General features: G+C 37.4%; 1 protein-coding gene across 10 annotated transcripts in view; it reads left to right on the top strand.

Annotated features, from left to right (window-relative positions):
• The window catches only part of MBTPS2 (membrane bound transcription factor peptidase, site 2), a 48,862-nt gene that overhangs the window by 14,632 nt on the left and 20,473 nt on the right, over positions 1-13,757 (top strand). For 8 of the 10 annotated variants that reach the window (XR_014141379.1, XR_014141378.1, XR_014141377.1 and 5 more), the window contains exons 5-7: positions 540-667; positions 8,300-8,418; positions 9,322-9,502. Coding sequence is in view for 3 of the 10 variants with exons in the window: in XM_081809054.1 (XP_081665180.1) it covers positions 540-667; positions 8,300-8,418; positions 9,322-9,502 (428 nt within the window). In the remaining 7 variants the exon portion in view is untranslated. Of the gene's footprint in view, positions 1-539; positions 668-2,676; positions 4,941-8,299; positions 8,419-9,321; positions 9,503-13,757 lie in introns of those variants that run through there. The other 2 variants (XM_081809053.1, XM_081809052.1) reach the window with 2 other exon arrangements.

The following is a 13,757-nucleotide window of genomic DNA, read 5'->3' as shown; positions in this document are numbered from 1 at the left end:
AGTAGTTCTCTTAAGGACAATTTGAGCCTTATGCATATTTAAGTATACTTATTTTAACAGTAATTCAACAGGAATACACTTAAATAAACCTCTACTTTTATGAATAATAGCTAAAACAGATATAAATATTTAGATACTCTACTTGAATTATATTTTCTTTTGTGTCCTTCTCTGAAAATAATTCAGAGTAAACCATAAAAATGTTTTTCATTTAGTTTTTCACAAATATTAACCATTTCTTTATATATGTGACTAATTTCAAGTTATTTGCTCAGCATATTGGTTTCTAAAAGTTTTGAAGCTTTAAGCCTATTTCAGAATGCCCTTGTTTTACATAATGAAATTTCATAGACAACCAAATCTGTACACTATTGTAAAATTATGAGATAAATATACATCATATGAGTTTATTTTTCTCTACTGTCCAGAGAGACTTGTTAAGCAAGAATTTAAATCACAGTGGTAAGTTTTAAAATACATTATTAATTTGAAAAATGCAGTACTAGTAGTAAATTCCTTTTTCTTATGTGATTTCTTAGGGAACAAGTTCGATTTAATGGCTTTGGGATTTTTCTCTTCGTTATTTATCCTGGAGCATTTGTTGATCTGTTCACCACTCACTTGCAACTTATATCACCAGTCCAGCAGCTAAGGATATTCTGTGCAGGTAACAAACTTAAATTTCTTTATTTGTATGTGTATCATTATGGAAAATATTCACTTCACAAATGAAAACATCTCACCTTTTGGTTGATAAATTCAGTTTGTAAGATTCTCAGTTAAAAGTAATAAAGCAAGGGGCTCCGGGCTGACTGAGTCTGAGGAGCATGCGACTCTTGAGCTTGTGAGTTTGAGCCCTATGTTGGGTGTAGAGATTACTTAAATATTTTTTTAAAAAGTAATAAAGCAAAATAATGTACATTCCAGTGCCTTCAAAAACAACAATTTTTAAAAGGTTGAAAGTAAAATGAACAGGACATACCATGGAAATGTGAACAGGAAATATGACTACATTGTTAGTTAGACATAGGGGGTGACTTAATAATCATAAGGAGGGTAATCCACAGAGAGAATGTAATCATTGTGAACTCACTGCATCAAGTAACAAACCATCAAAACAAAAATGGAAAATATGCAAGTGCAAGGAAAAAACAAAAATGTAATGAAGGAAGCTTATCTCATCTCTTAATACATGGCAAGTAAGTATGAAAAGTCAGATCATCAAAACTCGAATTAGTAAAGTAAAATTCAATAAATATGTCAAACTCTATATCATGACAGTTTCTTTTCAAGTGACCATGAAACATAAAAATTGACCAATTCAGTTCCAAACATAATTGTGGTATATTTAAAAATGATAATGACATAAGTTGTAAGGTTTTGCTAAAAGGAAAATTCACTGTCTTACACAGTTATGAAATAAGAAATGAAAGTCAGTTAAACATTCAACTGAAGAAGTGAGAAAAGAACTATAAAATAGTTAAGAAGCAATGTAATAAGGATGTAGGTAGAAAATTATAAATTAGGGAAAAAAAAAACCTTAAGCCCGAGAGGTTTGAAGAAAAAAAGGATTATACATGGCAAAAAGCATGTATAGACAGAATGACAACCGATACAGAAAAAACTAAAACAATTATAAAAGTGTTCTTTGTTCATCTCTGCAAAAAATTTTCAAAAACTTGGATAATTAATTAAAAATATAAATGGCATAAACTCCAGAGAAGATAGAAAAAAAATCTAAATAGGCTAATTACAATGGGAGAAATTTAAAAAGTTGATGAAGAATGCCCCTGAAAGCTTCATAGGTGTAATTCTTTCCAATCTTGAAGGAAAGTTGTTTTTTTAATTCTAATTTAGTATAAACTTTCCACAGTGCATGGAAGAAATTAAAAAAAAAAAATTAGGCTAATATAACACTGATACAACATCTTGTAAAGTACCAAAAACTCTACATACGGTGTATCTAAACAATGCGAGGATGGTTCAACAATAGGAAATGTATTTGAAAGTGGTAAACATTATTTACCATTAGGGAAAAGTAATCCTCATCTAGCAGATATTGGACTGGGTATTTAACAAAATTCAACATCCATTAATGGCTAAAAAACCAAAAAATTTCCTTAGTAGAAGTAAAAATAGCTGGATACTTCCTAATGGCATAACACTAACAAGCATTCCTATTAAAGGATAAGACAAGCAATCCCATTATCAATTATCACTGATACCATTAAATGGGTCTCTAAATATGGGTCAGTACAGTAAGACGGAAGAAAGAAGCAAAAATATTAGGAGTAAGCCTTTTTTTCCAGATACTGTTATATACTTTGGTGGGGGAAGGAAAGGAGAAAAATCAACAGAAATATAGAAAAATTCGGTGAAAAACCTAGTTACCGAATTAACATTCAAAAAACAATAGTGTGGCGTTCGGAGTGGGGAGGGGAGGGTGACGTGTGCATGACGGCTGGAGCGTCCACGAGCGCGTGAGTGTGAACGTAAGCATGCGCTTGTTGAGGTAGTGGGAAGCGCATGCGCCTGGCGCTCCCAGAAGCCCTCGCGTCTTCCGTGTTCTCGGCGTCCTCGGCCGCGACTTCCGAGTCTTCTGCGTCTTCCCGCTCAACCGCCCACACCTTCCTCTGGCGCTCGCGCTTTCCTCTGGAGCTCTCGCTTTTCTCTCAGCCTTAAACGCAGCCTTCCAGTCGCCCACCCGCTGCCCAGGAGCCAAAGCCTTTGTGGAGCTCTCAGCCATGGCCTCAAACGACGCTCTCTACAGCCCCACAGAAAATTCGGAGGTACTTACAGATACCGTGGAGCTGCACCAGATCCATGTGGAGACCGTCCCAGTAGCGACCGTCCCTGTGGCGGCCGTCCCTGTGGAGACCATCCCTGTGGAGGCTATGGCGATGGAAACCATCACGGAGTATGAGATTATCAGCGGCAATTGGGTACACGGTGGCCACTACCATCCGCCTCTGATCGCGCTGCAGCCGCTTATTACCAGCAACCCGAACCAAGGGGACCACAACCAGGAAATAATCATGGTGCAGACACAGGAGGAAGTGGTGGGCTGCAACGAGTCAGACAACCTGCAGGCCAACAGCAGTTTCGAGGACCAGATGGTCATTCCGGTTGATGAAAACGACTGCTTCCAGCAGACCCTGGCTTCCTTGTCAGCTACCACATCATCATCAACCTACAGCCGCAGCAAGAAGCGCAGCAGCCGAAGCAGGAAGGCCAGCGGTAAGAAAAATTACACCACCAATGAGCCCCAGGCGGGAAGTAGCAACTCCAAGATGGGCCCCAAGAAGTGGGAGCAGAAGCAGGTGCAGATCAAAACCCTGGAGGGTGAGTTCGCCGTCACCATGTGGTCCCCAAGTGAGAAAAGAGACCATGAGACAGGACAGATTGAGAACTCAGCTTCTGATTATTCAGAGTACATGACAGGGAAGAAGCTTCCTCCTGAAGGAATACCTGGTATTGATCTCTCAGATCCTAAACAACTGGCAGAATTTACTAGAATGAAGCCAAGAAAACCCAAAGAAGATGCTCCAAGAACAATAGCTTGCCCTCATAAAGGCTGCGTGAAGATGTTCAGGGATAACTCTGCTATGCGGAAACATCTGCACACTCACGGCCCTAGAGTCCACGTATGTGCAGAATGTGGCAAAGCTTTTGTCGAGAACTCAAAACTAAAACGACATCAACTGGTACATACTGGAGAGAAGCCCTTTCAGTGCACGTTTGAAGGCTGCGGAAAACGCTTCTCCCTGGATTTCAATTTGCGTACACATGTGCGAATCCATACCGGAGACAGGCCCTACGTGTGCCCCTTTGATGCTTGTAATAAGAAGTTCGCTCAGTCAACTAACCTGAAATCTCATATCCTAACACACGCAAAGAACAAAAACAGCCAGTAAGAAGAGCAGACCCTTCTCAAACTTGTGAAGTGTCTTCTAGGAGTGTGATTGCAAATAAATATGCCTCTCTTGTGTATTGCTTCTAAGAAATTATTTTTTTAATGATTCCTACACATCTAAGGGTCATGTTTTGATAGAGTAGTAAAAGTAAAATTTAAAAAAAAAAGTATTCCTTTATATAAGATAACATTGTTAAGATGCTATATCTTGTTCTGTAATGCTATTTGAAATACATGGTGTTTTTGTAAAGTTTGGTCCCAACAGGAGGATAATTTATGAACCTCACATCAAAAGACCGTTCTTTATACAACTGTTCTAAAAATGGGACTTATTTTCAGGGTTTTTTAAATATGAAGTTCATGTATTGCCTACAAATTTTTAAAGTTCTGAATTTTCCAGATGTTCATATTTATACTTTTAGGAATGTGTTTGGTAATTCTTTGTATGTTTTTTCTGAAGGTTGATAATTTTGCTTGCAACAGATTTTCTCTAAAAGAATGAACAATTACATATGTACATAAAGTATTTTCCTGTTTAAAAAAAAGTTATATAGGTTTTGTTTGCTATCTTAATTTTGATTGTATTCTTTGATATAAACACATTTTTCCTAACTTACCTGTATTGATTTCCATTGTATTCAATATTAGATGTGATTTAATAGTATTAGTCAGTTTAAATCTATTTTAGTCATTTTATTTCCCCAAAATACTGTCGGGTGCTGTTGTCTAGTATAATTTCTCTGCATGTTCAGTTAGTGGTGCTCAGTTGTAGAATATATTGTGTATATATTGACTTTTTAACACTTGATGTGTATATCTTGTGTAATAGAAAAAGCAAAAATAAAATACCTCTTCTGAAGAAGGAAAAAAAAACTTGCCTATATGAATACCATAGCTAGAAAATAGAGAAAATGGGGAGGGAGCTACTGACATCTGGTGGGTAGAGGCTAGGGATGCTGCTAAACATCCTATAGTGCACAAGATAGTTCCCCACATCACAGAATTATGTGTCCTAAAATGCCACTAGTGCCACCGTCAAAAAACTCTGCTCTAGAAAAAGTAAAAGTTATAAAAGATTCCTTCAGTATACTTAAAAACAAATCGTTAATGGACAAGAGGTTGTTTAAATAAAGGAAATGTTTATTGCCACTTAGCCATCATGGGCAAATCTGGAATCTAGAGGGGTGATGTTCTACCAGCTGCCTCGCTGACAAGAGAAAAGCTGCCCAGAGAGTCAGGAAAGCAGTGCTGCTCTGTGCCCCCTCTGACTGTTTGGATGGGAAAACAATAGGGTCTGTGCTATGGTTGTGTGGTGGTATTATCCTGATAAGGGAGAAATGGTGAGAGTGCAACTCTCCTCATGGCATTCTTCTTGTGAACTGCCATCCTGAAGAGTTGGGGGAAAGCTGAATTTAACACATGGTAACAATGGCAAATCTAATCAATGTTGGGGTTGGATTATTTTGTGAAATTGTATTGGGACTAGCAGTTTGGGGGGGGGCAGTTTATAGCTGTATCCCTAAATTAAGTTTCACTAGAGTAAATTCCAGTGGGCAAAAAAAAAAGTTTTTGCTTTATTTTTGTTTTTTAAATGAAGCTGTGAAAGCAATATAAGAAAACACCAGGTGAGTATCTTCTGTAATCTTGAACTGGGAAAGGTTTAATGCAAAGGAGCAATTTGACCACACCAAAATGTAAAATGTCTACATAGGCAAAACTATAAACCAAGCCAAAAAACAAACTGGAAGAAAAATTGTAATACGTCTTACAAAGGACCAAATTCGGGGGCACCTGGGTGGTTGGTCAGATAAGCATCTGCCTTCAGCTCAGGTCATGATTCCAGGGTCCTAGGATTGAGTCCCGCATCAGGCTCCCTGCTCAGCGAGGAGCCTACTTCTCCCTCTCCCCACTCTTGCTCTCTCACTCTCTCTCTCTCTCAGATAAATCTTTTAAGGGGTGCCTGGGTGGCTTAGTCGGTTAAGCGGCTGCCTTCGGCTCAGGTCATGATCCTGGGGTCCTGGGATCGAGCCCCACATCTGGCTCCCTGCTCAGCAGAGAGCCTGCTTCTCCCTCTCCCTCTGCCTACTTGTGCTCTCTTCTATTTCTCTGTCAAATAAATAAAATCTTTAAAAAAAAAAAAAAGACCAAATTCTTCAATATATACATTCAATAATAATATATACAAATTAGTAAAAAAATGTGAACAGGTGATGGATAGAAATAGTTCTCAACAGAAATACAAATAGTCTTAATAAACATGGAAAATGTACAAGCTTATACTTAAACAAATCACAACAGATTTTACTTTTAACCTAGCAGATGGCAAAATCTAACATTACATAGCATCCAGTGTTATTTACAGGGTAGGGAAACCTATGCCAATTATGAGAACACTAATGCAGACTCCCTGGAAGTCAATTGTTTTTTAAGATTTTATTTATTTGAGAGAGAGAGAGAGAGCAAGAGAGAGCATGAGCAGGGAGGAGAGGAAGAAGCAAGCTCCCCACTGAGCAGGGAGCCCAATGCTGGGCTGAGAATGGGACTCATTCCCAGGACCCTGGGATCAGGACCTGTGCCGAAGGCACTCAACTGACTGAGCCACCCAGGCGCCCCTGGAGGTCAATTTTAATGCACATTTTTTTGACCCAACAATTCCATTTCTATGTAACTTTCCATACCTTCATAGATGCATACTTAATTAGATAACAATATGAACAAAGCTGTTTGTTACAGCATTGTATGAACAAGTTAAAACAACCTAAGTGATCATTAGTAGGGAACCTTATAAATAAGTCAATATGTTTTTTAACATGGATTACTCTGTAATGGACATAAGAACTGGGCATTCTGATAAATTAGTAAAGTAATGGATATAAGAAAATAAAGTGGATATAAGAAATGGGATAGATATGAATATGCAAATGAGGGGAAAGTCCAAAGTACATACATGAGGACAGTGAAATTCCCATCACCTCCACTCATACCCTTTTAGCCAAAGCAGGCCTATGGCCATACTCAGCTTCCTGTGAGTATAGGAAATGACTTTGGGTTACATTTCTGTTGCTATAAAACATTGGTTCTCAACCACTGGTGTTGCTACCCTCCTGGAGATGTTTGGAATGTGTGGGGCGTAGGGAGTATTCTTTGGTTGCCTCAGTGAGGGGAGAGTACTAATGGCATTTGGTGGATGAGAGCCAGAAATGCTAAATATCCTATAATGCAAGGGACAGACTTGTACAACTAAGAATTGCAAGGTTCAGAGTGCTAGTAGAACCCCCACCCTGCCCCATGAGAAAAATTAGTAGAAGAAGGAAAGGCTAGGTATGGAAGAAAAGGGTATCTAGTGATGTGCTAGTGATTGTTTAAGCCCTGGCTCTGGAAGGGAGAATGAGGAGCTCTCCATGTGTAGCATTTGCTGGTTTCTGTGGTATAATTTCTCCTGCCTTGGCCAATTTCAGGGTGCCAACCCAAAGTCCCTGAAGGAGGAATTAGAAAGAGATGTACACAGTCAGCTGTGGCAAGCTGGTAGGACTGGCCTCCAGCATACCACTGAGTTCACTTTAACCTTCTCTGTATTTAAGAAAAAAAAAAAAAAGAAAGAAAGAAAATCTCTGTATATATGGTAGAGATGGTTATAGTCTGTGACATGGTATAAGATACTGTGTTTGGTCCATCGATATTACTCTCCATAATAGTTTAATTCTTAAAACACTCTTTTTCCAAGTACCATTTGAATTTCCATGAACCAGCTCAGCAAGAATGTTTTTTTTATTTCATCTTAACTTTTATTTGAATAGCTTTGAAATTTTTTTCAAAGATCACAAGTATGCTTCAGTTAATGTATACATTTACTGAAAAGAAGATGAAGCAAGTAGAAGATATTAATTCTCCTTGTTTTATATATATATTAGAATATATAGATTCTACTAATGTTAAACCATATTAGTATATGGCCTTCTTTATGTGGTATTAACATGCTCATTTTACATTTCAGAATCTGAAATGGAAGAGGCCTCTAACTGAACATTTTTCCTCGGTACTAAAGTAGTTTTATCTGCTTCACAGCTTCTGGTTACTTCATTAATTTATCAGAATGCCCAGGTAGGGCGCCTGGGTGGCTCAGTCGTTAAGCGTCTGCCGTCGGCTCGGGTCATGATCCTGGGGTCCCGGGATCGAGTCCCACATCGGGCTCCCTGCTCGGCGGGAGGCCTGCTTCTCCCTTTCCCACTCCCCCTGCTTGTGTTCCTGCTCTCGCTGTCTCTCTCTGTCAAATAAATAAAATCTTTAAAAAAAAAAAAAAAAAGAATGCCCAGGTATTCTGAAGTCCAGATACCTAGATCATTCCTGCCCCTAGTTGAGCTTACTCCTTTTTTTTTCTCTTTTCAGGTATCTGGCATAATTTTGTCCTTGCGCTCCTTGGTATTTTAGCTCTTGTGCTCCTCCCTGTAATTCTCTTGCCATTTTACTACACTGGAGTCGGGGTGCTTATCACTGAAGTTGCTGAGGTAAATAATGAGGATTACGTGGGGCATTCGTTTACCAGATTTTGTGATGTAGCACTTAGCATTTTATGTTAGGAATGTATATTCAAGTTTTCATATGCAGAATGTTCAGTTTCTCCTGAAGAAATTACTATAATCCTTTTAAGTTGAACAAAAAGTTTTTTGAAACCCATTGGCTTTTTAAAAATACTTAAAATTGTTTCTGTTCTGAGTTACAAAGATAGTGTCAAGATTTTTTACCTGTACTTTGTTGATAAAATGCATCATTTAACTTTACTGTTTATTTTTATAACTGTGCTTTTGAGTCAGATGTCCTTATTCCTAAGTAAGAAGATTGAAACCTAGACTAGCCAGCCAGAACATTTCATAGGAGCTTAAGTTACTTTCTTCAACTCTTTATTTCACTGCCTTAGACAATAATTACTACAATGGCATCAAGTCTTCTATTCAGACCTTCGGAAGAGGAAAATTACCTTAGTGAGCAACTGGCTCACGTATTCATTGTGCTGATGGTATTGTCTGCATATTTGGGACTGTGTTTAGATTAGGACTTGTCTTACAGTTTTATCCACTGAGGGTATACAAGATAATGAAGGCATCTGATGACTACTTTCACAAAAAATTTTAATCAGCAGTCTGGGAAAAACTTTATCATTTTAATCTTGATAGTTGGCAAGTAGGTTTTTTTTCAGTTATGAAAAATTACGAATCTTGGAAAAGTAACTGTAATTGTTAGGTATTATTTTATTAATGTTCTAGGACTCTACATCTTGGATTCAAAGCTGGCTTATTTTCTGCATTAGTTAAAATATTCTACCTAATCAACTCAGTGTCTTTATTATTGGGTCAGATTAATCATAGCTTGTCTTCATACGTTATCTGATTTGGTTGTACCCTCTTCCCAAGGACTCACCAGCCATTGGACCCAGAGGCCTTTTTGTGGGAGACCTTGTCACCCATCTACAGGATTGCCCTGTTACTAATGTACAAGATTGGAATGAATGTCTAGATACCATCGCCTATGAGCCCCAAATTGGTTACTGTATTAGTGCATCAACTTTACAGCAGTTAAGCTTCCCAGTTAGAGGTGTGTATATTTCTTCAGTATAATATAATGCTTCAAGCAGCAGTACTTGCCATTCACCAATTCTTAGACCATGTCTACAGATGTATTTTGTTCTAATTTCTTTAATGAAAATCAGTAAAGTAATAATAGGCCCAAACTAGGAAACATTCTTCTTGGTAAGTTGGGTACTAATATTTATATATTGTTGTTGAATTTCTAACTAATTTCATAATATTATATTTGAGTTTTAGGACTCTAGTATCTAATTCTTCACTTAGAAGAACTTGTGTTAAGGCAGCATTCAAGCTCAACCATAACCAATTAACTATATTCCAGTAATTAAATACCCCCGTGCTGTATGGGTGGTGTCCTATCCAAAGCTATTTGGGGTAGAGTTATTTTATGTAGGCATCTAGAGTAAGTCATTTTGGCATCCACAAATACACTTTGAAGTCAGATCTTTTGTTCTGTGTAGCAAGTGACAAGGTGAAGCAAGTTTATTCTCAGAAGCTGTCAAATTTATTTTGAGTTCTTTCTACTCTGAAAAATCAGCCTCCCAAGTCTTTATACAAAATCATGGGATCCAGATTATTGTCAGTGTTGAAAAACACAAATTATGTTCACAGACTATCTCTTTAAGTCAAGAAATGCCCTGGATGCTTGTCCACATCTACTTGGGGTTAGGAAATATGATAAATAATCAAGAAAAACTTCACTTAAGTACTGTGTGCAAGAATGGCAGAGGAGTAAGAACTGATTTTTAATTTTTTTTTCAAATGTAATCTTCCATTTATAATACATTTTTAAGAGCTTTTATTATTGTACAAAGTTTTCAAACATACATAAAAGTCAAGAAAGTAGTATGGGGGTGCCTGGCTGGCTCAATCGAAGGAGCATGCAACTCTTGATCTTGGTCAGGGTTATGAGTTCGAGCCCCACGTTGGGTGTAGAGATTACTTAAATAAATAAAACTTAAAAAAAAAAAAAGAAAGTAGTATAAATGAAATTCCCTGCATCCTTTTCCCAGCTTCAGTAATTATCAGCATTTTGCCAGCTTTTTTATCTAATCAGCCCACTTTTGAGGGAAGTATTTTAAAGCACATCCCAGGCATTGTATCATTTCATCCATGAACTTTAGCATGTCTTTAATATATGATGACTTTTTAAACATGACCATAGTACTGTTATTCACACTTAAGAAAATTAACACCAATTCCTAATATCTAGTTGGTATTCACTTTTTCCTAATTGTTTTTTTCATAGTTGGTTTAAGTTGGATGGTACCTTTTAGTGTCTTTGAACTTGGAACAGTTCCGCCTTTGGGAGGGGGGATATCATTTAAGAAACAGTCATTTGTTTTGTCGAATTGCCCATATTCTGGATTTGTCTGGCTCTGTGTTATCCTTATGATGTTGTTAACATGTTCATTTATCCCTCAGATTTCCTATAAATGGTCATTAGGTTTAGCGGCTTGCTTAAATTCTGGATCCATTTTTTGAGGGGATGAAAATATTTCATAGTTGTTGCTCACTACTTCCTATTGCATCGTATCAGGAGGCACATAGTGTTACACCCTGTGGTAATGTTAACATTGTTCAGTGGGCTAACCTGATTCTTTAAGGTTTAAATATTTATCAATTTTTCTTGTTCTCAAGAACCACTTACCATCTTCCCAAACATTTCAGATGACACAAGGTTGGTATATGACCTATAATGCATTCTTCTCTGAGAAAAATAACACATTATCTCATACTTAAGTCCTTTATCATTTTCCTCCAATTTCTCTAAATTTGGTATAATTTCTATTGAATTACAAAAGCCAAACTGACACAGTGATCAAATAAAGTTCTTTCTAGTAGAATTGTTTTATTTAGGATATCTGCATTTCAGATGTTTAAGGTTTTGTCCTTTTCCTGTCATACAGAATGGAAATGAAAATTTTCACTGAAATACTCTGAAACTCTTTTTAACTTTTTGAGTATTTCACTTTTATGAGTCATATGCTGTATTTTGGAGGTATTTGTGTAAAAACCTAAAACAGGTATTATTCTTTCCACACTAATAAAAAAAAAATCAGTCCCAAAATAATTCTTCAATATCTATTTAATCTCCTTAGGAGTGACTGTATTAGGATACATGTTTATTCTACATGATGCCTGTGTCTGATAAACCTGTACCTCTATTTAACCATTTTAAAATGGAGTACATATGGGCACCTGGGTGGCTCAGTCGTTAAGCGGCTGCCTTTGGCTCAGGTCATGATCCCAGATCAAGTCCCATATCAGGCTCCCTGCTCAGCAGGAAGCCTGCTTCTCCCTCTCCCACTCCCCCTGCTTGTGTTCCTGCTCTCGCTGTCTCTGTCTCTGTCAAATAAATAAGTAAAATCTTTAAAAAAATAAAATAAAAAAATAAAATGGAGTACATATATTTAGCCAACTTACAGGAATCTTAATGACTATAAATGTAACTTTGAATAAATACCAGATTAATTTTAATGGCAGACTTGACCACTGGGGCTATGGACTTTTCTTTTTTTTTTAAAGATTTTATTTATTTGACAGTACATCCCTGTAACTGCCTGGGAATGAGAATATTGTCCTGTCCTACATATCTTTAACTCAAGTGAGAAAAGACCTTTCCCCACCTGGTTTAAGATAATAAAAGGAACATTTCAGGAAGCCTTTCCATATATATTGAGTACCCAGATTGTTTTTATGCCTAAATCTTCTTTAATGTTTGGAGTAAAGTATCTGTTTTTCCATTGTGAATGTCAAGTTATGATCCAAAGTTTTTTTGCTATCCTAAAGTGAAGAGAGAATGTGTGTGTGTGTGTTTATAATTTTTTAGCTACTGGTTACTAGGTGATGCTGGTATAAATTCTGCTGTGGAACTAAGAATAAATAATTAGGCTTGTCTCCCTGTGTTGGAGCTCTAACTACATTTATATATTTAATAAACTAGAGTAAGAAAATTGTTCAGTTCATTTTAGTAATATAGAAAGTAGTGGGGACTATGAACTATAGATTGAAAAAGTCTCTTCTTTCCAGCCTTATTCTAAAATTAACCTCTGGTGGGGTACCTCGCTGGCTCAGCCAGTAGAGCCTGCGACTCTTGATCTCAGGGTTGTTAAGTTCGAGCCCCGCATTAGGTGTAGAGAGTACTTTTTAAAAAAAAAATTTAAAAATATAATAAACCTCTGGTCTAGACTATTCTTTGGAGGCTGGCCTATTTCTACAGCTTTGTTTTGAGGCCCATCTTAGGGTATATTCAGAATATGCAGGTTGTCCCTATAGTAGAATTCTAAAACTGATCTGTTCTTGAATTACCTAATTGTCTCCCAGACTGAGGAGATTTAAGGGACAATTCTAATCTTCCAGAGTTAAATTCAACCTATAAATGCCTCGGGGGCCTCTCAATGCAGTCTTGAGCGCTCTTTGTAAAGTAGAATTAGATTGGCCTCTCATGCTTAATAAAAGTATGGACACTAGTGTGAAAATTGTCTGTGCCATCCCCATCTTATAGGTTAAGAATTGAGTTAACAGAAATTGGCTTAGCAACTTGTCCTTAAATGTGACCCAGTAGAAAAGATTCTAATACAACTTTTTTTTAACAGATAAACAGAGAAATATCAAATTTACTTCTCAAATCACAACAAAATATTTAACTCTTTATTGGAAAATTCTGTTTGTCAAGAGGTATTTAAACTTGTCAGGATGGCCACAGCCATGGATTTATGTTTGGGTTACAGTAATCAGCATAGGAAGAGGCCATAACGTAGAGGTTACAAATTGGTGGTAGCCCAGAGGCCAAATCCAACCTCGGCAGATGTATTTAGTTTGGCTTGCATGGTATTTTTTTTAATATTAATTAGATGCCAATAACAAGAGGTTTCATATGAAAGTACAGATTTCAGATTTCTTTTGGAATAAAATAGATGATCTGTGGAATCAGGCCCCCAAGTTGAGTAGCCTCACTGCTCACCCATTAAAGCAGGATATATATTTTCTAATTCATCACAGTCCCAACACTTCCTATTTTTGCCAAAACTATCCACTTCATTTATTTGCTTCCTGGTTGGCCCCTTTAAGCATTTGTGTTACCAGACATGCTGTATCAAAAGTGATATCAAATTACTGGGCGCCTGGGTGGCTCAGTTGGTTAAGCGACTGCCTTCGGCTCAGGTCATGATCCTGGAGTCCCTGGATCGAGTCCCGCATCGGGCTCCCTGCTTGGCAGGGAGTCTGCTTCTCCCTCTGACCCTCCCCCCTCTCATGTG

The sequence above is a fragment of the Leptonychotes weddellii genome, chromosome X (genome assembly GCF_054177405.1).
Source record: "Leptonychotes weddellii isolate Sample4059 chromosome X, ASM5417740v2, whole genome shotgun sequence".
Classification (NCBI taxonomy): Eukaryota; Metazoa; Chordata; class Mammalia; order Carnivora; family Phocidae; genus Leptonychotes; species Leptonychotes weddellii.
Note: the sequence above shows the minus strand (reverse complement) of the source record. Positions and strands in the feature narration are given on the sequence as shown.